Here is a 25540-nt window from a genome sequence, read left to right on the forward strand (position 1 = left end):
GAACTTATTTGAAAATATTAAAGAAAGAGCAGAAACATCAGATACAAAGCAAATTTTACATTACAACATTATGACAAATATCCAATACTTTAAAAGCTCTCATTGAGTTGTATAAATGCTTAAAATATTTACTTAATACCTTAGATTATCACCATTAAGACACTTTCATTTTCACTTCAACCAAGATAAATGCATTACCCTATGACCTTTCTTCTACTTAACATTCTTACATATTGGTGAACAATGATAACTTCATTATCATTATCAGACAGAATGCAAAGCAAAACTTTATGACCTTGCCTATTCTAAAGATTTTTAAAGCTATAACCTATGTACTATTAAAAAAGATTCAAATGGAGTATGTTAGGATGTATACACACACACACACACACACACACAATCATATGTAAATTCTTTATCTAAAAAACAAGGGATGAGAAATGTTTGACATTTAAATAAATCATAAAAGATTTCCCTTAGTAAAAAAACAAGAAATGTTTAAGTCATTTCCGTCTCACTTGAAACCAAATTGCGTATGCATCTTAGTTCAAATAGAATCTTAGAACAAAGAACTCTATTCTCTGCCATAGAAAACCCTGCTGTAAACTTACAACTCTGAACATCACTAATCAATTCAAGGCATGACTATCAATTAAGAAAGCAAACCTTTTAATTTCTACAACTCCCATCATTCAATTTCAACTTGTACCTCAGCAATCATTCTTTGACTTTGAACTCTTGCAAATGTCTTTGGATATGCTGAGGCAAAACACTGAGATTATAGCTACAGGAAAGAACACCAAAGAACTTGAACTTGTTCACAGAAGTAAAAAACTGTAATTGTTTCACATTATATAACAATCTCACATAGTCCCGCCCATGTGCAAACAACTTGCATAAAGGACAAGCATGTGTGTATCACTCACCCTGTTTCTCAAACTTGGAGTTAAAGCGTTATTATTTGCTATAAGTTCAAATAAACATGAAGACAGTTGACTCACTTTAGTTGAAGTGAGAGATAAGTTAAATAGCCTGGCTATAAGATTTTTCTTTCCCCTTTTATACATATTCAAATATTCTCTCCCTCTCTCTTTTTCTATACTTTGCAAATAGCACTGTTCCTGCTAAAATTACAACACAAAACATGAAATTTCCACAAAACTTCACTATATTAGGAAATGTTTCACTAAAATGTAGATTAATTAATAAGCATGCGAAGCATGGTGGCACACAGCTCCAGTGACTCAGGAGGATGAGGCAGGATGACCACAAGTTTGAGGCCAGCCTCAGCAACTTAGTAAGGCCCTGAGCAATTTAGTGAAACCCTGTCTAAAAAATAAAAATAAATAAAAATAAAAAGGCCTGGGAATGTGGCTCAGTGGTAAAGTGCCCCTGGGTTAACTCCTTGGTTAAAAAAAAGAGAGAGAGAGAGGGGGAAAAAAAATATTCCTTAATTTCTTTCAAGTTTTGATGGTTTAAAAGAGTGAATTAATTTGCTGATAATTTATATAAACCCATCTATCAAAATAAAATTACTTTTAAGCCATAGCTTAACTTAACTGTAAAGAAAAACTATTAAGAAAATTAAAACCAGCTGGCTGCAGTAGAGCACGCTTGTACTCCCAGCTACTCGGGAAGCTGAAGTAGGAGGATCACAAGTTCAAGGCCAACCTTGGCAACTTAGTAAGTCCCTATCTCAAAATAAAAACTAGAAAGGGCTGGAGATATAGGTCAATGGTACAGTAGCCTGGGTTCACTCCCCTGTACTGCAAACAATTAAAAAAAGAAAATTAAAACCAATAGAAAATACATCTTCTGAAATAATATAATACAAAACCATCTACATGTTTCACAAAAATGTTTATATATATATATCTGAGATAAAAATCTAATATTTCACCAAATTCAATATACTGGTCTGAAGTTCCCAGCAGCTTTAAGATTGGATTCTTTTGTGACTATTTGTTTAAAATGTAATAAGATTCTGTTCCTACCGAGCTGTTGAAGTGTGCGTCCTGGCTGGGAGTAAAGAAAGACAAAAAATGAAGAGAAGCACTGATTCAGTCTGTATGGCTTGAATCACCTTTCTAAATACAAATCAGATTTGTGGGCTCATCATTTCTCTTGGTGGGAAGCAGTATGCTAAAAATGAAACTAGACACACAAGTGAGACAGAAGGGAGTTTCTCAGATCAACCAAGATTGGCAGAGAAGATTTACTTCAGGAATTCTTAGAATCTGGACAAAAGAAACAGCAAAATCATCATAACTTCCCCCAAACTTAATAAGCTTCTTTTATTCTCCAGAGAACATAAAACGTCCTATTCTACTTGTTATTTCTATCTGTAAATGAAAAACTATTTTTGCATTTTTTTTTTTATCTCACTCATGGAAATGTGGCAACATTGCTCCTGAATCTCTGCTGATGTTTCCAACCAATTTATTTAGAATCAGACTTGTAAAGGAAAAAGTATTTTAAGGCACTTCTATGCAAATAAAACATATTTTTCTATATAGGCTGTCACTACTATAATGAGTATCTAAAGTAAAAATAAGGAAAACCCAGAGAACACAGGATAAAAACATACAGAATGACAGAAAAGAGTCTATAGTTAGAAGAAGACCACATATGGAGCAAACCCAATTCCTACCCTACTATTAAAGTGTAACGTAAATCAGTTACTTGAATTCTTTTCATTATTCTTCTCTTTTCTCATCCTGTTATTTGCTAATATTTTTTTTTTTATTTAAGGCAATCTAGTAGAAACTTACACTTGGTAAAATACTCAGGCACTTGGTGAGACAATAATTTTAACTGCTTTATGTTGGCAGTGAATTCATAGTCAAAGCATAATCTGACCAGGAGATTCTTCAGAATTCGAAATTCTACATGCTGTTTTAGGTTTACTTTAGGTATGTGATTTTATAAGTAGAATGATTGTCTTAATCAAAGCAACACTAGTTTCAGAGATTTAATTTTCTAGCTTTCTTCCAGTAGCAAGTAATTAGATATTTAGCCTATTTGGTATCCTATGAATGAATTGAGAAGTTGGAAAATCAATAGAGTTGGAAAATGAATTTTGCCTGCTATTTCTTCTCCCTTATCCTCTGGCTCTATCCTCATCTTTTTCATTCCCTCTCTATACATACTTCCTCAAATTCTGCCAATCTTAGTTTTTATACCAGTCTGCTTCTTATGGAAAAAGCTAATTACCAGCAAACTGGATAAAATGACTTCCTCTAATAATTACACAATTCCTCTGATGATACATAAATCTAAGTTTGTTGAGCACAAACAGTTCTACTACTGGTAGCAATGCAAACAATGCAATAATAAAATGTAAATTGAGGAAAGCATTAGATTATTAATATATCATGAGAAAACTTGCAGAACTCAAAATTTCCTTGACAGGAAATTGCTGGGGATGGGCATTTCAATGCTAAATAGCAAAAGAGATTGATGCCAGCAACTCTTTCCAGAATATTCAGCTTATCTTCACTGTTATTACTGCCATCACAACTGTCACACTGTCTGGGTACATAAGATGGCCCCTTAATCAAATGGAACTATAAAGCCCAGTTTCTGTACATATGCACATAAAGCATCAGTTTGTGCTAAATGATAACATCCTTCTTCCTCACCAACATGGCAGTGATAACTCCAGATGAACGGAAATGAAAACTGTAACTATAAACTATTAAAACATGATTCTCAAATAATCTTCAAACAAGGATTGAGTGTAAACATCTCCTTCTCAAAACATTTTAGGCACTGGTTATTCCCAAAGTGACGTGATTGTAACACATATGAAATTACAAAATTGTCTCTAAAAAGATACTTATTTATGTATTTATAAAACATTATGAATGGTTCACTATGTGTAAAACATTGTGCTAGATTCTAAGGATACAATAAAACAAGATTACCCAGAAACTCGGAATAGTAGCCTAAATATTTCTTACAATATTTTTATTCCCCTGTAATTACTGAATCATTAGTACTGAAAATATAAAATTAAAAATCATCTGGGTTTGGAGATAGGGAGTGGTGTAGGAGTAAATAAAAATAAAGAAAAATTGGAAGGCATAACTTGCTCAAGATTCTATTCTAATTTGTACCTATTTATATTTTACTTTTTTCATAAGGACTAAAGGCATCTTATGATACATAAGATGGAATAAATAATAAATAAAAGCTAAACAACAAAACAAAAAAAAGTAGAAAACAAAGGCAGCAATTATAAAATAAAGCCAGGATACTTTAAAAATTTAACTTTTGGTGATTAAGAAATTTGGCTTTAAACTCTATAGTAAATAACTCAAGTAGGGAAGCCTTATCAGTTACTCCATTCAATAATCAGAATATAAAAAACAAACAAAAAAAATCAACAACTTTGAAGCACTACTATGGATCAAAACAAGAATTTTTTCAGGGTTAAAGACACTATTATAAAGTGGTCAATGATTATCAACTAGATCCTTAGAAAAAATGGGACAAGTTTCACAGAGTATCACTTCACAAAAGTTGATGGCATGTCATCCACTGCAAATATTTTGTTATTAGTTAAATTCAGAGAACTGAGCTGGGAGGTAGATGTAATATCTCCTGTGAAAACCAGTCTACTTAAGGACAAAAAACATGCCTGAAGAAGTCACCTTTCCACTGGAGAGAAGTGAGGAACATGCTGCGGATAAGGGTGACATATCCTTAGGAAATATTTTACATTTCTTTTCAATATATACGCAAATAGGCATTTGAAGCTCTGAGATTCCACTTCATATAGCACTTTATCCTGCAAAGTTTTCAGCATACACATTTCCAGCTCACTCAGGGTTCAAGAATTCAACATATTGGTAAAGCAGATAACCCCTGGAGACATACAGATAATCAGCAATCTCTGTGCAAGGAGGTGAGCTTTAATTAACTGCATTGCTGTGACCAAGAATAAGACTCAGTGTAATACATTACCACCAACAGTCAGAGATCTGGTCAAAGGAGGATGTAATAAGGTTTCTTCATCATTAAGTTGTTTCTTAAGTTCTTCGACAGATTCCAAATGGAGTTGGAGAAATTCTGCTGTTGCTGCTGATGCTTCTTCTTTAACAGGATCTATCATTCTCTTCAGAAGTAGTAGGTCATCCTTTCGGACTTTCAAGCAAAGTTTCTCCATTTCTCGGATATTGGAGCGCAGTTGCTATAAAAGAAAAAAAAATCACTAATGCCACTGGCTTTGAGTATAAAACATTTGTTTTCATAAGTACTTTGTTACAATGATTGTGAATGGAAATGATTACATATTCTCTACAACAGAAGGTGTGCCATAATTCTTTCCTATTTTCCATATATAGCATCTTTAGAACCCACATTCTCACACTTTGAATTATTTAGCAGTTTTCCATCATTAAATATGACTATTCTACAAAGGTAATTAATGCTCTTCAAAATAAGTCAAACACTACAGAACCATCTAAAGAAAAACTTATTTTCCCATTTCATTAATCCCATCTCTTTTCTTAACCCAATCCTACCATGTATTTCTCATGGCTCATGCACACATTTAGCATACATAGGCCTTCTCTCCTCATTAAAAAAATGGATAATATTAGGTATAACAATCCATAACTTGTCATCCACACCCCAACTTGACAATATCATCATGGGCATCCCTCCTGATCAATAGTTATACCAACAATTACACCAATATTCCATAATATTGGTGGTCTAATGCTTCTAACCTACCATTATCCTATACTTCCTCCAACCTTATGTTCATTCTCTTACCATTCAGTATGAGCTAGAAAACCTTGAGATAATTAGATTGTATATTCAAAACCTATTATTTACAGGCATTAATATATCAAAATTATATAACTTTATGGCCACCTTAAGTTCATCTTGATGATTTATTTCACAAGAAAGAAACAAGTCTAAACAGCAGAATTAGGACTGCAGACCACGTCTGAAGTCCTAGAACAATATTGTTTCCAACTCATTACCACCTCCCGACTAAGTGACTCCTTTCTGGAATATAATTGTAAACCTTGGTTATATAGTTGCCACATAGTCTATAGAAATATTTTAGGCAATGTTATCTTTTTTTTTTTTTTTGGTACCTTAAATTGAACTCAGAAGTGCTTTTCCACTGAGCCACATTCCCAGCCCTTTTTTAATTTTATTTTTTATTTTGAGACAGGGTCTCACTAAGCTGATCAGGTCCTCATTAAATTTCTAAGGCTGGCCTCAAACTTGCGATCCTCTTGCTCAGCATTCCCAGTCTCTGGGATTATAGGTGTGTGTCACCATACCTAGCTAGGCAATATCGTCTTGAAGAAACACTGAAGTTTTCCTGCAGACAAACCCAATGAGCATTTACCTGTCACATATTTGTCCTCTGTTAAAGAACTTATACATATGTCTGTGTCTCCAGGTAAATTCTACTATCCAGCTAAGAATTCTATTACTATGGGTGAACCTGTGACATATTCTTCCTGTCCTAAGGGACTTGTACATATGTCTGTGTCAACAGGGAAATTATCATATCCAGCTAAAAACTATTACTATGTGTGAAGGGAAAAAATTAAGGGAAAGACAATGCTCACTTAAGTATAAAATCTGATCCTACAGTAACAAATATAATAATAATAATATAAAAAAACATAACTAATGATATATTTTTGTCAATACTTACTGTAAGCTATCCATTATGCCAAGTGGTTAACCTTCACAATGTATCTTTAAAATGGTTATTGCCATTATTATGACCTTACGGAAGAGAAAATTAAAGCAAGAAGTAAAAAATGTAACCCAGGACCATACTGCTAGTAAAGGATACAATTAGAAATCAAATCCAGGCCAAGGATCTTGTATCCTTCACAATTTTACTATTTGATAATACTAGGCAACAGAAATATAATGCAAAACACATGATATAATTTCTTTAATAATCACATCAGAAAAAGAAGAGCTGAAATTAATTTTAATACTGTTATTTAACCCAATGTATCTGAAATATTAGTTCAACATGCAATCAATATAAAATTATGAATTGAGCATTGTATATTCTTTTATTTGTAGTCAATCTTAGAAATTGGGTATATATATATTTTATATTCACAACACATCTTAACACAAACTAGCAACATTTTAAGTGTTCATCAGCCCCATGTGACTTGGAACTACCACATTGGATAGCACAGGTATAGAGTCTCTCTAAAATCAAATAGTAGATACAGTATAGCAAAACTACATGTAAAAACCATAAAAGAGGTATTCCTACTTCTGGAAATAGCAATACTAGGTGACTCAGAATAACTTTCTCACTAATGATTACTTTAAAAACTGAGTAAAAAAATCATAATACCAACTAAAAGAAAAAAAACCTCAAAAGCATCAAAAAGCAAACAAGATAATAAGTAATTTGCAAGACAAGAACTCGGCAAAGAAAAGTAATCCTGAACTCAGGTCACATTTGCTCTGGGAATACTTGCATAATAATGCAGACTCACAAAGGTTGAGACAAAAATTCAATGGCAGGACACCCTAACTGTGAGGACCCTGGTGCTTTGGGCTAGGATCTTAAAGAGCTACATCCTACAATCACAGGTATACTGAAATAAGCCATCTCTTGCATGAATGGCAGATTTACTTCCTATTTCTTGAGTAGCTTACAAAACCCCTTAAACTCCGAAATTATATAAAGATAATCTTAGAAAGTGTCCTCAGGGGCAGAAAAGAAGTCAAAGGCAAATCCTCACACAAGGAAAGTAACATTATTCCTAGCTTCAAATAATTTTTCAAATATAATGTTCACCAATTAAGATAATTATATATGTGAAGACATATGCAACATGAAGAAGCAGCAGAAACAAACAGAAACATACAAATGGACATTTGTCAATTTATAAATTTATAAAATATTTACAGTTATTTTGTTCATAGATACAAAAATCAAGCTGGAAAATTTGGCAATTACAATCTACATAAAGCAACATATAAATTTTAAAAAGATTTAATATTCCATAATTTTTAAATAATGTCAAAAAGAAAGAATTTAATAAATGAATTTAGCTGTATCTTAGGCCAAGCTGAAGAAAAAATAGAAAATAGATCGAAAGAATCTATGTAAAAAATAAAAAAGGAAAGTTAAAAATACAGAAGAGGAAGTTAAAAGACATAGAGAATACATTTATTTATTTAACTACAATAATAATAAATAATGTATTTATTTAGAATCTTAGAAGAGGATAGAAAACAAATTTGAAATGATAATGGCTGAAAATTTCCAGAAACAGAGGGAGGAAAAATATCATTCCACAGATTCAAGAAGATCAACAAATCCTGAGAAGAATAAATAAAAAGAAAAATATACCTAGCTAAACAAAAGGAAAGACGAGGATGAAGATGTTCAAGAGGAACTAGTGACAAAACCATTTCCTGCAAAGAGACAGTAAGATCATAACATGACTTCACATAGCAATAATGAAAGCTATTGAAGAAAACTAAATGATGTATTCAAAGTACAGAAAGAAAATTGCTGTCAACTTAAAACTATTTCCTGCAAAAATATTCTTCAAGATCAAAGGTAAAATAATATTTATAGAAAAACAAAAACTGAGTAATTATCTTCAGTATATACATGGTAAATGCTATATAAATAATATTTAAGTGGAGGAACATAAATGGAACTAAAACATTCTAATGTGCTTGTATTATCTGTGTTGCTAAGTAAAGGATATAATATGTTGTAGTTTTCACTAAAAGCCTATAATATGAAAGCCAACACAGAAAAAAACCTGAATCAATAGAAAATATAAAATCATCCCAAAGAAAGTAAAAATGGAGATGAAAAGAATCAAAAAGGCAGAATTAGATTACACACAATAACATGAAAGATTTAAACTGAAATATATCACTGATTATATTAAATATAAATGAAATAAGTATTCCAGCTGTAAAATGAAGAATTTCAGACCAGATAAAAAGCAAAAGAGGTATACGTAAAACAAGAAGAAAAAATAAAAGAATGGAAAAGCTACATGATAAACAAACCCTAATACTCCCTCCCCCAAGAAAACCACTGTAGCAATATTAATAGCAGAGAAAACAGACTTTAAAGTTAGAACATTACTATAAATAAAGAATTGCTTTATAATAATAATAATAATAATAATAATAATAATAATAATAATAATACCTTCACCAAGAACATATAATTCTAAAGTTGGGTATACCTAATAACATAGCCACAACATATGTAATTCAAAAGTTGACAGAACTACAAAGAAAAATTTAAATCCACAGTCATAATGGAAGGCTTTAATACCTTTTCAGTAACTGATGGGACAAATGGACAAATGATGTAAGTTAGACATAAAGGATTTGAACAAGATTAAAAGTTGAGAATATACATGTAAAAAACAAAGGCAGCATTTACAGAAATTGACTATGTACTGTCTTAAATTTTACAATACTCTGATCATAATATACATTACTTGAAATAATTAGGGGGATATATAGCTATATACACTACATGTATTTAGAAAGATATTTCTAAATAACCCATAGGTCAAAGAAAAAATCACAATGGAAATTAAAGATGCCTTGAACTGAATGAAAAAAAAATAATTCATATTAAAACTTACAGCCAACTAAAAAGAGTAGTTAGAAATGTATATAAGTCCATATACATTAGTAATGAAGAGGGCTGGGATGTGGCTCAAGCGGTAGCGCGCTCGCCTGGCATGCGCGCCCAGGTTCAATCCTCAGCACCACATACAAACAAAGATGTTGTGTCTGCCAAAAACTAAACAAATAAATAAATTCTCTCTCTCTCTCTTTAAAAAAAAAAAAAAGAAAAGAAGAAAGGCTGGAAAGTAGTAGACTAAACATCTATCCTAATAAACTAGAAAACAGCAAAAATGAATGCAAAGGCAGAAGGGAGAAAATAATAAAGATCTGAACAAAAATTTATGAAACAGAAAAATAAACACACAATATATCAAAGCCAAAACTTAATTTGGAAATACTAATAAAATTGATAAATCTCATGATAGGTATTTTAAAACAATAGAGAAGGCACAAATAACCAAAATCAGAAATAAACAAAAGGGGATATTACTACTGATCTTACAGAATTATACAATAAGAAGATATTATGAACAAATATATGTCTAAAAATTAGAAAAGTTAGATAAAATATATAAATTCCTAGAAAACTACAATTTACCAAGCTGATAAGAAGCAGAAATCTCAATAGTCATATACCTATTAAAGAAATTACATCTATATTTTGAAACTACCCTGCCTTCTCCCTTTCTACACACAAAGCCAAAACCAACCAGACCAAAAACCCAGCATGAATGGTTTCACTGGCCAATTCTACCAAACATTTAAAAGAAATTATATAAATTCTTCAAGGGAATGGTAAACCATTTCCTAACTCTTTTGATAGCAGAAACTCAATACCAAATTCAACAAGAGGAGTAAGAAAAAGGAAAAAATCACACTAGACTCAAATATTCTCATGAACAAAATACACAAATCCTAAAGAAAATGTCAGCAATTTAAATCTGGGAGCATATAAAAATACAGCAATAATAGTAATTGAACATATACTTCATTTCAATATATGGACTGGAAAACTATTGTTATAGGTAACAACAGCTAAAGCTCAAGTCAGACACAAATGATTTGTTTAATATAATTTAATTATGTTAAAAAACAGGTTAAACTAAACTATAGTCTTAAAGACTCCCATTTTTACTTATGTAAAATTATGCAAAAAAGTTTGGAAGTATTTATCATAGAGATCCAGATAGTGATTACTTTGGGGAGGTGGACATAATTGGGAAGAGGCTACGAAGCCCTTCTGGTATGCTGGCAATGGTCTGTTTCTTCTTCTTCTTCCTCTTCTTCTTCTTTTCAAATAAACACACATTATTTTTATTTTAAATCCAGATTCCTAAAAGGAAATTTCATCACCCTAATCACATACTTGTATAATTATTTAGGTGTATATTAGGCATTTATGTTATAGTTTAAAATGAAAAGTTTCAATATTTTAGAAAAGAATCTTATATTATCCTGAAGAATCAATTAACACAAGGATAGAAATAAGTTTGAAAAAATGAGAGTAGGAAAAAATTCAGTAGGGATCTTATTGTGGAAGCATATTAAGTACCATCTATTGGATAAAAGATATTAACTCTACCCATTTGACTAGACTATAAAGTTTGTCAGAGCAGGTACTGGGTCTAATTTCTTCACCACTGTATCTTTTCAAGGCTGTATTTAGTTCTTAGTATAAATTGCAATTCAATAAATCTGGCAAATGAATAAATTCCTTCTTAACATTTTCAACAAAGTAGCACAGTAGTGATCTGACAGTAAGACAGATCACCAGGTATCATGAAACCTACTAAAATTCTTCCCTGGAAGAGCACAATATTAGTCACTAGCATATGAAATACTTCTTTCAGGGCAGAAGAAACAATGAAAGGAGCTACTCCTTTGAAATTAATTCTGACATACAAGAATAAAATAGTGTAATGAAAATGAGAAAGCACCTTGGAGTTCTTAATAGTTAGGAATACTGGGACCAGTGATTTTTTTAGGGAAGTTAATATTATCAGTTTTAAAGAAAAAAAAGCTGTATGATACCATAACATAAATTATATTCTGATAAGAGGACATTATGTTTTAAAAAGACATAATTTAGTTTCTCAAATGTGAATTTCTCACACTATAAAAACAAATTAATCTCATAAAAAAGAAAATAATGGCATCTAAAGAATCTAACATGATTGTGTAGGGTATGTTACAGATAAGTTCAGGATTTTAAGAGACTTGTCAAAAAAAAAAAAAAAAAAGGGAATGAAAAGAAAGGCACATGAATACAAAAGAGTGGTGTGAAACAAGGAGAATCACGTAAGTAAGAGCCCAGAATGAGCGGAGGCTGGTGAAAAATGTTAAGAACAATAAAAAGGATTTAAAACACATGTACAGCAAGAACATGAAAGAAGGTTCAGGCCTACTGCTTGGGGCAGATGGTATAATGTTAACAGATGATGCAGAGAAAGCAGAACTACTTAACTCCTATTTTGTTTTTGATTATTAAGGAGAAATTCAAAATCAAAAGGGGTAAGAAACATTTGAAATTTGAAATGTGCCTTTACTGTAAGGATCTAGATAGGTTTCATGAAGGAAGGGAGATTTGAGCTGTCTTAGAAAAATAATCTTGGGAAAATGGAACATACTAAATAGAAAGAACATATTGGAAAGAAACAAGCTTCTCAATAATAGAGTTTATCAATTTGGGGACAAAATACCTTTTCTATATTTTAGCATCACTGAAATTATAGAACACTGCATCTTACAATGCATGGTAAAAAAGCATTGTGCCATAGTTTACTAGCAGTGCTTTTTCTTCCTTTAGAGGTACACAAAATAATAGTGTTTCTTACAACTGATCGTTTCTTGGATTTAATTTGCTCTCTAAGATTCTGTAGAACCTAAGCCAACTGGAGTATAGGCAAGGATCCTAAATCCTGATTAATTAGTACATTAAAAATTTGAAGCAAAATTTAAGTTATAATTTCATGTAAAACTGATAATGACCTAAAATAATTTATATTCTAGTAGCATTCATTTTGGAATCTACTCTTCTATCTTTTCTTCCATTCCCTACCTAGCCTTATTCTCAATCTTTTCTTCTTTTCTCCTAACTTCTACTATTATTGTTTTCCACTCTCTTTTCTATTTCTTCTCCCTTTTAAAATAGCTTTTTTTAAAATAAATTAAAATGTAGATAGTTCAAGTGTTCTGTATTTCTCCTAGCAAAATCATGAACACATTTCATTTCTACCAATTCCATGGCTAATTTTATTTTTGTGCATCTGTGCTAATTATGGAACTAGGATTGATTCTCTGCAGAGAAGCATCTTTCCAAATGTTGTCTGAAATCTACTGAATCAGAATCTCTAAGGTGAGTCCCAGAAACTGTGTTCTCAACAAATTCTACATCATTACTACCTTGGAAAAAAAGCAAGACTGACCAAGTTTTCAATAAAGCCAAGTTAATGTTCTTCAGTGAATTACCATAGTAACAATTTCTAATTTTTTCAATTAGGTTCAAAATTTTAACACAAAATCTTTCTTTCTTTTAAAAAAATATTTTTAGTTGTAGATGGACACAATACCTTTATTTTATTTATTTATCTTTTATGTGGTGTTGAGGATCGAATCCAGTGCCTCACACCTTCTAGGCAAGTGCTCTACCGCTGAGCTACAATCCCAGCCCCACAAAATCTTTCTTAATGCTAATATTTTCTTATTCTGGAGAAGAAAATTGTTAAGCCTATTCTACTTACAGTTCTAAAATATGAGTGACTTCTGTTTGTGTCCAAGGTCGTCTCAGAACAGAGTACTAAAAAGGAGAGAACCACACAAAGAATCCTGAAGGTAATGCAGAGAGGGTCACTGATACATCAGTATTTAGGGTTCATTAAAGATCTGTATTTACCAAAAAACTGACCAGAACATTTTATGTGAGTAAAGTGCCCAAAGCTATGGAAAGAACCATCTGAAAAGGTTAAAAGGAATAGTGTTCAGCACTCACTCAAAGATGGAAACTAACTGGAAAAACTCTTAATTCACAAGTAAAGTACTCAGAAAGGTTTTGTCTTGGTAGGTAATAAGGAATTTTAAGCACACACTATGCACTACCAAAGGTAAGCTCCAGTTAATGAATCATCAAAGACAGACCTGAAAGGATCAAATTTATTGTTTCCAATAACTAGTAATTTAACTACATTCCAGAACAAAGCACAAGATGATTTATAGTAACATAAAAACATTCAGCACCTAACAAGGTAAAGAAACCCAAGGTAAAGATTACCAGACATACAGAGAAACAGGAAAACATGACCCACATAAGAATAATCAATGAATCAAAATAGACCTATAATTGACAGATATTAGAATTAGTAGAAATGGATATTAAAGTAATTATTAGAATTGTATTTTATAAGCAGGTACATGCCTGTGATCCTAGCACCTAGAGAAGCTCAGGCAGGAGGATCGAAAGTTTGAAGGCAGCTTCGGCAACTTAGCAAGACCTTGTCTCAAAATAAAAAATAAAAAAAGGACTGGGATGTGGCTCAGTGGTAAAGTGCCCTTGGGTTCAATCCCTAGTACCCCCTCCCCACAAAAAGAATTTTATTTCATATGGTCAAAAAGTAAGTAGAGATATGGAAGATATCTAAAGACCCAAATCAAAATTATAGAGATGAAAACTACAACATGTGATATTGAAAAAAAATGCATTGAATGGATCAATGGCAGATTCAATACTGCTGCTGCTGAGATTAGTAACATGAAGGCAAAGCAATAGATACTTTTCAAAATGAAACACAGAAAAAAAATTTAAAAACTGAGGAGTGTCAGTGAGCTGTGAGATAACATTAAGCAATAGATATACAACTGGAGATCATGAAGCGGAGGAGGCAGAAAAATATTTGAAAAGTACTGGTCAAAAAATGTCTGAATTGTATGCAACAATAAATCCGGAGATCCAAGAAGCTCAAGAAATTCAAGCACAAGGCAAATGAAGAAAATGCTACAAGGCCTATCATAATCAGAGTGCCCAAGACCAGTGATAAAGTTAACTCTTAAAAGCAGCAGAGAAAATAGACACATTATATAACAGGGAAACAAAGATAAAAATGAAGCAGATTTCTCATAAGAATGCAACTGAGAAGATAATCAAACAACATCTTTAAAGTAGTGAAAGAAAAATGTCAATGTAGAATTCTATACATGACAAAATTTCATTTAAAAAAGGTGAAACAGTTTTAAGATACATGAAATCTAAAAGAATTCATCATTGTAGAACCACACTCTAAGAAATGTTAAAGGAAATCTTGGGCTGGGGATGTGGCTCAAGCGGTGGTAGCACGCTTGCCTGGCATGCACGGGGCACTGGGTTCAATCCTCAGGACCACATTAAAAAATAAAATAAAAAAGATGTTGTGTCACTAAAAAATAAATATTAAAAAATTCTCTCTCTCTTTAAAAAAAAGGAAATCTTTATGGCAGAAAGAAAACCAAAACAGTTGAAAATATAATAGATCTACACAAAGGCTTTAATAAGCAAATCAGAAATGGAAATGATAAAGGTAAATATATAAGATTTTCTTCTTAATATCTAAATAACTTTAAAAGATAATTGCCTGTTTAAGTATAGTACTTAATAACTAATAATTACCTATTAAGATAATACTGTTTAAGTATTACAAGGTATATAACATACATAAAATAAAATTATGAGAACAACAGCATAAAGACTGGGAGAGGAGAAATGTAAGCATATGTAAGTTTCATAAACATATGTGAAAAGTATATAATCCCTTGAAGATAAACTATGATAAGATGTATACTATAAACCCTTAACTAACCACTATAATAGTAGAGTTACATGCAGCAAGACAAAAAAAGAGACAAAATGGAATACAATATTGTCAGCTCAAAAGAAAACAGAAAGATTGTTAATCATCAGATAAATGAAAATTAAAGTCAGCAGCTACCACTTCAGACATATTAGAATAGCTGAAATTAAGAAAACTAACAATATCAAGTATTGGCAAGGACATAGAAGAACAGGGTGGGAATATAAAATGGTGCAACCATATTGGAAAACAGTCTGGCAGTTTCTTAAAAAGTAAAATAACAACTACCATATGATCCAGTCATTCCATTCTTAAGCATTTACCCAAGAGCAATGAAATCCTTTGCCCATTCAAATATTTCTACCCAAATATTCATAGCAACTTTATTTGTAATAGCCCCAAACTATAAACAAACCAAATGTCCATCAATTTATAAATGTACAAAGTATGGTATAACCATATAATATGATATTATTTAATAATAAAAATAAATAATGATACACATTACAACAGGGATGAATCTCAGAATATTTATGCAAAGTGAAAGAAAGCAGATTTTTAGAAAATATATATATTGTATGATTATATTATATAATATATTGTCTATATTACATAAAATCTAGGAAATCTAGTGTATAATGACAGAAAGCAAGTCAGTGGTTGCCTGAGTATGGAGGGTTGGGGGAGGGCACAGACAGGTGTGGCAGGGAGAGATCAAGAGTGTGTGGGGTTCAAAAAGAGCAAAGGGAAACATTTTGAGGTAACACATATATTATTATCTTGATTGTAGGGATAGTCTCACGGTTATACATGTCAACACTTAAATATTTAAAATATGTGTACCTTATTGTATGTCAATTATATAATCAAGAGAGTTGTTTTTTAAAAAGCAGAAAGGAAAATGCAGAACAATATATATTATTTACATATAGTTATATGAACAGAAATGATAAATCTAAATCAGGCAAAAAGATTCCCTTCAGATGAAGGTGGGAGCAAGGGAAATAGAATTAAACAAGGGAACACAGGGTGCTTGGTGGGATTTGTAAAGTTTTCTTCAACAAAAGAAAAGAAAGCAATTGTGGCAAAGCATTCACACCTCTGACATAGCTGGGTGATGACATTATGCGGTGTTTGATATATTATTTTTGTCATTTTCTACATTTTTGTATGTTTGAAGTGTGTGTGTGTGTATGTATGTATGTAATTTTTCAAAAAGGTACCTCAATGTTAAAGTGGATATCAGAACAGCTCCTTATTTTTCTACCAAGTTTGTGAGTTCAGAATCATATACTACAGCTACAAAGACAGTAGGTAAAAATCTAATATAATCAGGCCTCTCATATTCTATACAAATTATCTGTACATGCGTGTATCTGCCTTCTTCTAAACAATATCCTGTTGATTATCATACTTGCCACCAAACTGGTCTTCTTGGTTCCAATCTTGCTCTCTTAGAGTCTATTCCTTTCTTAACAGTCAAGTGATCTTTTAAAGTTAAATCAGGTCATTATCTGTTCAGAACTTTCCCAAAGCCTTCTACCCAACTCTGATTATCACATCCTGCAAAGCCTTCCATGATCTGATCTGGCTGATTTCTCTGACTGCAACTCCTATGCTCTCCTTGCTCACACCAGCCACACAACCTCCTTACTACTTCTTCCCACCTCACAAGCATCTTCCCACCTCACAAAATTCACATTCATTTTCTCTCTGTTTGGAAACGCCATTCTCCCATGGTTTGTGTCTTTACTTCCTTCTGGGCTTTCCTCAAATGTCATCACCTTCAACAACCACTATTCATATAAAAGTTCCTTACCTTCTATGATTCTTTGTTCCCCTGAATCTGCTTACTTTTCTTCATAGCACTTGTAATCATCTAAAACAAATCTTTCTAAAAAACAACAAATACTGGCAAGGATGTAGAAAAAGGAGAACTATTGTCCATTCTTGGTGGGAATGTAAATCAGTACAGTCATAGAAAACAGTATGGAGCTTCCCTCCAAATGAACTACTGGGTATACAGCCAAAGAAAATAAAATCAGTATGTCAAAGAGGTATCTATTTCTATGGTTATTGCAGACTATTCACAGTAGCCAAGTTAAAGAATCAAACTAAGTGTCCCTAATGGATGAATGGATAAAGAAAATGTGGAGACACACACACACACACACACCCCATCCATGAAATACTCTTCATACTACTTAGCCATAAAAATGAATGAAATTCTGTCACTTGATGAATCTGAAGGACATTATGTAAAACAAGACATGCACAGAAGGATAAATATCATATGATCTCAGGGAGAATCTAAAAAGGGTGATTTCATAGCAGTTGAGAGTAGAATAATGGTGACCAGAGGCTGGGGATGAGTGGGAGAGGTTACATAGTTACAGTTAGATAGGAGAATAAGTTCTGGTGTACTACTGCACAGTAGGCTGACTATAGTTAACAAGAATATACTGTATATCTGAAAACTACTAGAAGAGATGATTTTCAATGCTCTTACCACAAAGAAGTGATAAAGGTGATGGAAATGTTAACTATCTTGGTTTGATCATTACACAATGTATTCATGTATCAAAGCATACCCTATGTTCCATAAACATGTACAATTATGTCAATTAAAAATAGAAAATTTAAGCGAAAATAAAATCTGTCTCTGTTTTCTGTAATTGCCACTTTCAACATACAAGTTCTATTAGAACAAGAATAGTCTCTTCTAACAATCAGGCCAGAAAGACAGATGTACCAATTTCTCAAAACGCAGAAATATCAATATGTAAATCATTCAAGTAAATTAAAAAAAAGAAAGTACATCAACTCAGTATTTAATAAGCTTTTCAGTATGCAAATAGCAAACTGTAAACTATGGCCAAACTTTCAGAAAAATAAAGATGACTCTTTATTTCTCTCTAGTTTTAGTTTAATAACTAGCTATGAATTTTTTCCTTTCAGAAATATCTCTAAACTCCTCTCAAGATTAAAAAATATATTCAAATATATACTCATCTATACTGATAATCGTAAAAAGTAATTATTCTATGTTAATTGAAAATTCTAAAAAAATGCTAATTATGTATTTAATGATTAAAAGATGAATGGCTATGCATATATTTGCCTTCATTAAATATTGATTTAGGATTCCTAATGTGTTTTTACAACATGTAATTTTAAGAGCAAATTGTGTATAGCAGAAAACATTTGGTATCATAATAATTAATTTGATTTCTTTACAAACACAGAATACAAGTCCACTGGTAAACATTTAAATAACAGAGTAAACACATTCTAGAAATCTGTAACTTATTATTAAGGGCTCCAAAGTTAAAACTATTTAATTAACATAAATATGGACTAGTCTTTATTTGTATTCTCTAATCACTATACTAAGGTATTGATGGTAGTATAATGACTTTATACCTCAATATCAAAAGGTACCAAAAAGAATGGATGAATTAGTATGTGCTAATAATGTAATTTAAATTTTATCAAGAAAAGAATGGATGATGGAAATATACATACATATATCTGAACAGCTTAAAAATATTCAACCATGAAAAAGTAAAAAGAAAAATCAAAGGAGAAAAAGGACTTCATTTATTTAAATATCTAATACCTAATGTATAGGTGTTAGGTGCAGAACTCAGTTCCTTTCTGCCTAATATTGAAACTATTTATAGATTAAAAAGAAGAAATTAAGATACTACCTTGGAATTAGTTCTCAGTAAGGATTCTCATTAATGCCAACTAGGAACAGTGAGACTATGCCAGATAAACTGGATTCTTTACTACCACTTATTTAGACAAACACTAAATTTCTCAAATTTAGACAAATAACTACATTTGTTTGTTTGTTTGTTTTACTTTAGACAAACACCAAATTCTAATCTTCAGCTCCCTTTTATCCGAAAAATGAGGACAACAGTCCTTTATCCAGAACCCAGATGGCTGGCACTATATTATTTATTGGTTTCTATAATATATTTGACAATCACATACTGGCTTACATTAACTTTTACTAAAAATTTAAACAATTATTTAAATTAACTTTTTTTGAATTGTCATCTGGACACATTTCTTACAGCAGAAATTGTTATGTAATTATCAGAATCCTCTATTATTAACCAGGATTGTTACCGTATGTTACATATGTGGATAGGGGAGTGGGGAAGACTGAGCTTTTAAATATATATTTTATACTTGTGTATGACGAGCTCATGAAAATGGAGAAAGTAATGCAATTTTAATGTTTTAAATTAAACAAAAAGCCAACATTTTGTTAGCTGGATCTAGTAGTGAAAAGTGGAAGTATCAAATTAAACTTGTTATTACTAATTCTTCTTATTCACTGAAGATTTACTATATGATAGGGGCTGTATAGGCTTTGGGCACACATGATGGACAATCCTTACGAAGATTCCAAAAGTTAGGGACTATTATGTTAATTTGACAGCTGAGGAAACTGATGTTCAGAGATAGTAAATAACTTGTTCAAGCAAACAGTACTGCATATGATTCAAATGATCAAGAAAATTTTAATTGGGATATAGTATAATGAGATTTTACTTTCAGAAAAATAACATGTAAGGAAAGTGATGTTCAGAGATAGTAAATAACTTGTTCAAGCAAACAGTACTGCATATGATTCAAATGATCAAGAAAATTTTAATTGGGATATAGTATAATGAGATTTTACTTTCAGAAAAATAACATGTATAAATAGTATTAAGAATTCTTTTGCAGAGGGAGCTGTTGTTTTTTATACAGTCTTTAAAAAAAGATATATTTGAATAAGCTTATTTATAACCAACTGTTTCTTCCAATAACCAATGAGCCAGATTGAAAAAAAAACACACCAAGAATCAAAGCAAGAAAGAATCAGAAAAATATGGATATTATGAGAAGAAAAAATTACTCAAAAAGTTACCATAAAAAGAAGATACAAAGAGATTACAGACTAATTATTATAATAGTTTAAGGATAATTGACTCTTGAAAATTAACTATATGTCTATTTATAGGAGCAAAAATTAGCATAATTTAAAATAAAGCCAACACTTTTACACTTGCCCCAAATACAAACACACAAGTGCACACATACATACAACCTAAAATGTAAGGTATCTAAGCATAGATTAATGATACAGTTTGAAACACATAAAATATTGTTTATCTTCTTGATCTTAGGATAGAGGATTTCTTGAACAAGACACCAAAAGCATGAACCATAAAAGACTGAAAAATTAGACCACATTTAATTAAGAAGTACTTTCTCTCAAAAGATACCATAATGAAATGAAAGGATAGTTCTTAATTACACAAGTCCAATCGTGATAACTTCATGAAATTATTTCTCCAAAAATGACTTTTACACAAACTAGCAAAGAACAAGTCTATACACAAAATTCAGGGTAAATATGAATAAAACTAAGCAAATACCTATTATCTAACAGTACTTTTAATCTCATTATTTTAATGACACACATAAATCTTCCTTGCCAGATGGAGGTCAATAATGTAAATATATATGTATATATGTACATAAATATATATTAAATCGGTAAACATTTTGACCATAGTCAATATCTCAAACAAATCCTGTGATTTTTAATAATATTTAAACAGTGATGATGGTAAGAAATCCAAGTCATAATAATTTCATTAACATTAACATGCTCAGTACCATTCAATAAACACTGAATCTTGCTGAGAACCAGGTGCTGTGGAATATACAAATAGTAGAGATATAGTTCCTGCTCCTTAGGTCTATAATCTAGTTATCACACAGTAAAATACAGAGAGATAAATCCTATTTACACCTAAATCTCAAATCAAATCTGGTTTTGTCTATTTCCATAACTCTAAGCTACTAGCATCTTATTTCCTTCATCTCTGTGACCTTTTCTAATGACCTCTAGCATTCATTTTTCATTGTATCCCAATATATTCACAATACTGCAGTTATACTAACTTTTTTGAAATGCAAGAGGGTATGCATTCTTTGGAAAAACTGCCTCTAGATTCAGAAACATGGTGCGGGGGGTGAGGGATCGGGGGTCGGGATTTGTGGTGAAAGCCTATAGAAAGTCCAATAGCCTTCATCTAAGCTGTCCCTATAGCTCTGCAAATTAAGGACCTATCTGCCCTAGCAGAAGAGCACAAATTTGTCATTAGAAAACTGAACTAGAGCAATCTCTAGACACTAATATTTGACGGTTTTCCCAAGGAAAATGCCAACTTGCCAAAGTACCTTTAAGTACCTACCAGGAGGCAAGCAAATAGGTTTTTAGTGTCTCAGAAAAATAAAAGAAACTATTACACCCATAGATGAGATGTATGAAGAAAAGAGAGAACATTAAAAAATATCATAATGACAGAAATAAATGACTCAGTGGAAAAAGTTGAAGAAAAAGCTATAGAAATCTCTCGGAAAACAGAAGATAAAGTTAGACATGCAATCTAGAGTTCCCACATTCAGTAGAACAAGTTTTGGCAAACCTTTTCTGTAAAAGGTCAGATAATAAATGCTTAGACTTTGCAGGCCGCAGTCTCTGTTGAAACTATACCATTTTGCCATAATAGTATAAAAAAAAAAGAAAGAAGTAAACAAATGAGACAATCAGAAGGCCAGATATGCCTTCACAGTATGAGCCACAGTTTGCTGACTCTTAATATAAAATATCTAAAAAAGTAAAATAAAAAAGCAAAGACAGAAAGGCAGGAGAATAAATTATCAAAGAAATTTTCTCAGAACTAAAGAATATGAATTTTTATCAACCAAAAGGATCTAACACAATGCACAAGATCATCAAATTTCAGAATGTCAGAGATAAGCAGATCACAAAGCTCCCAAAGAGAGGGAGAAAAAAGAGAGGGAAATCAGATGACACCAGCTTTTTAAAGAGTAACACAAAAGAGCTAGAAGGCCTTCACTATTGAAAGAGAATTCCAAATAGAATTCTACATCTAGCAAAGTTATCAATCACTTAGTAGAGGACTAAAGGCTGTTTTTATACATACCATTCCTTAAATATTTATCTCCTTTGGGCTGGGGATATAGCTCAGTTGGTAGAGTGCTTGCCTCGCATGCACAAGGCCCGGGGTTCAATCCCCAGCACCACAAACAAGGAAAAAAAAAAATTACCTCCTGGGCACTGACAAATTACTCAAACAAAACAATGAAGTAAATTAAAAAATGAGGTAGATATGATATACAGGAAAACAGGGACCCAACACAGAGGAACATCTAAGGGAAGTTCCAGAGCAACAGCTGTGCAGCAAGCCTGGAGGGAATACACAGTGCAGCTGGGGGCAGAAGGGCTTCAGCAGGGAGTTGTCAAAATGAAGAAGGAAACTGATATTTCTGAGCATATGAAAAACATTCATAAAACGTGACAGTGATGTGGAGCATTTGAAATAAATAGTCACAAATATAGTGAAAGCCAGGCAATTTTGAAAAACGAGGCAATTATTCACTTTCAAAAAAGCAAAGGGCTATACTGTATTTCACTAGTTGATTTGGCAGAAAACAATATCTCAATAATCAAAATAATGAGATACTGAGTACTAATTTCACCAGATTGCAAAATATGTAATTTTATACGGAAAAGGGAGTTAGGAGAGTAAAGTGGGAAACTAGAGCTCCACCTACAATGTTAAGAAGTAAAGAGGTAACACCTAATCAGGAAATACCAATCTATACATGGCATTTAGTAATAAAGAGGTAAATACTAGGAAGAAGGGCCAAAAAGGTCCACAATGGTTTCTTCCAACTAGGACTTGGAAATGAAGAGCAGGATACTATAATTATCTCTAATTATATTTGATTATTTGATTTTTAAAACTATGTAAATATATTTTTAACAATTAGTTTTAAATAATTTAAACTTATCTTTTTTCTTTTTTGCTTATAAATAGTGCTTTTTAAATTTTTTTATTTATATATAACAGAGGAATGCATTACAATTCTTATTACACATATAGAGCACAATTTTTCATATCTCTGGTTGTATACATAGTATATTTACACCAATTTGTGTCTTCATACATGGACTCTGGGTAATAATGATCATCACATTCAACTATCATTAATTACCCCCTGCCTCTTCCCTTCCCCTCCCACCCCTCTGCCCTATCTAGAGTTCATCTATTCTTCCCATACTCCCTCTCCTTATCCCACTATAAATCAACTTCCTTATATCAAAGAAAACATTCAGCATTTGGTTTTTTGGGATTGGCTAACTTCACTTAGCAGTTTCTTCTCTAACTTAATCCATTTACTTACAAATGCCATGATTTTATTCTCTTTTATTGCTGAGTAATATTCCATTGTGTATATATGCCACATTTTTAATCCATTCATCTACTGAAGGGCATCTAGGTTGGTTCCACAATTTAGCTATTGTGAATTGTGTTGCTATAAACATTGATGTGACTGTGACCCTGTAGTATGCTGTTTTTAAGTCTTTTGGGTACAGACTGAGGAGAGGGATAGCTGGGTCAAATGATGGTTCCATTCCCAATTTTCCAAGAAATCTCCATACTGCTTTCCATCTTGGCTGCACCAATTTGCAGTCCCACCAGCAGTGTATGAGTGTACCTTTTTCCCCTCATCCTCGCCAACACTTATTGTTGTTTGTCTTCATAATAGCTGTCATTCTGACTGGAGTGAGATGAAATCTTAGAGTGGTGTTGATTTGTATCTCTCTAACTGCTCGTGATGATGAACATTTTTCCATGTATTTGTTGATTGATTGTACATCATCTTCTGAGAAGTGTCTCTTCAGGTCCTTGGCCCAATTATTGATTGGATTATTTGGTTTTTTGGTATCTAGTTTTTTGAGTTCTTTATATAACCTAGTGATTAGTGCTCTATCTGATGTGTGAGGGGTAAAGATTTGCTCCTAAGATGTAGGCTCTCTATTCACCTCACAGATTGTTTCTTTTGCTGAGAAGAAACTTTTTAGTTTGGGTCCATCCCATTTATTGATTCTTGATATTAATTCTTGTGCCACAGGAATCTTATTAAGGAAGTTGGGGCCTAATCCCACATGGTGGAGATTAGGGCCTACTTTTTCTTCTATTAGATGGAGAGTCTCTGGTTTAATTCTTAGGTCCTTGATCCACTTTGAGTTGAGTTTTGTACATGGTGAGAGATAGGGGTTTAATTTTGTTTTGTTGCATATGGATTTCCAGTTTTCCCAGCACCATTTGTTGAAGAGGCTATCTTTTCTCCAATGCATGTTCTTGGCACCTTTGTCTAATATAATTTTTCAAAAGCAAATAACTAAGTTAGGTGCAGTGGCACAGGCCTTAAATCCCAGCAGCTGGGGAGGCTGAGGCAGGAAGATCTTGAGTTCAAAGCCAGCCTTAGCAACTTAGTCCTGAAAAGCAACTCATTGAGATCTTGTCTCTAAATAAAATACAAAAAAGGGCTGGGGATGTGGCTCAGTGGTTAAGTGCCCCTGGGTACTATCCTCGGTACCAAAAAAAAAAAAAAAAAAAGCAACTAGCAAAGAGTATTTGTAATACATATTATATATAGAATAAATATATATTTTAAATTATAAGGTAATCTTATAAAAGATGTCAGCATATAATAATCGCAAACAACATAAACAGACAATTAAGAAATATTATTGCCCAAGACATATGTGAAAAAATCTTCACCTATCAAAGCAATTAAAAAAAAAAAAGTAGCACTATCTTAACCTACCAATTTAGCAAAAGGTTTTTGGAAAAATGTATTGATTGGGAGAGAGTAAGGGAGTAAGGTAATGTATCAATTCTGTAGAAAAATTTGATAATATGAAATAAAATTTTAAAAATATGTACGATACGTGATTCAGAAAGTCCTACTAAAAAATGTATCCTTATGGAAATAATAACAAATACATTAAAAGGATTCAGGCACAGAGGAATATACACCTACCACCCCAATACAAAAATTCCAAAGATTTTGAGAATCAACATTAAGTTATATGCAGAAAATTCCACACCTGACCTCATGTGACAGGTTGCAGTCAGAACACAGGTACAGTAAAAAAAAAAAAAAAATTGTACATTACCTTCTGGCTATATGTTAAAGGTGTATAT

The 25540-nt window shown here is 32.1% G+C and overlaps 1 protein-coding gene across 3 annotated transcripts in view; it reads right to left on the reverse strand.

The window, feature by feature from the left end:
- The window catches only part of Stx17 (syntaxin 17), a 56654-nt gene that overhangs the window by 16134 nt on the left and 14980 nt on the right, over positions 1 to 25540 (reverse strand). For all 3 annotated transcript variants that reach the window (XM_015492269.2, XM_048783305.1, XM_048783303.1), the window contains exon 4: positions 4969 to 5194. In XM_015492269.2, coding sequence (XP_015347755.1) covers positions 4969 to 5194 — 226 coding nt within the window. The remainder of the gene's footprint in view (positions 1 to 4968; positions 5195 to 25540) is intronic.

This window comes from Marmota marmota, unplaced genomic scaffold (genome assembly GCF_001458135.2).
Source record: "Marmota marmota marmota unplaced genomic scaffold, marMar, whole genome shotgun sequence".
NCBI lineage: Eukaryota > Metazoa > Chordata > Mammalia > Rodentia > Sciuridae > Marmota > Marmota marmota.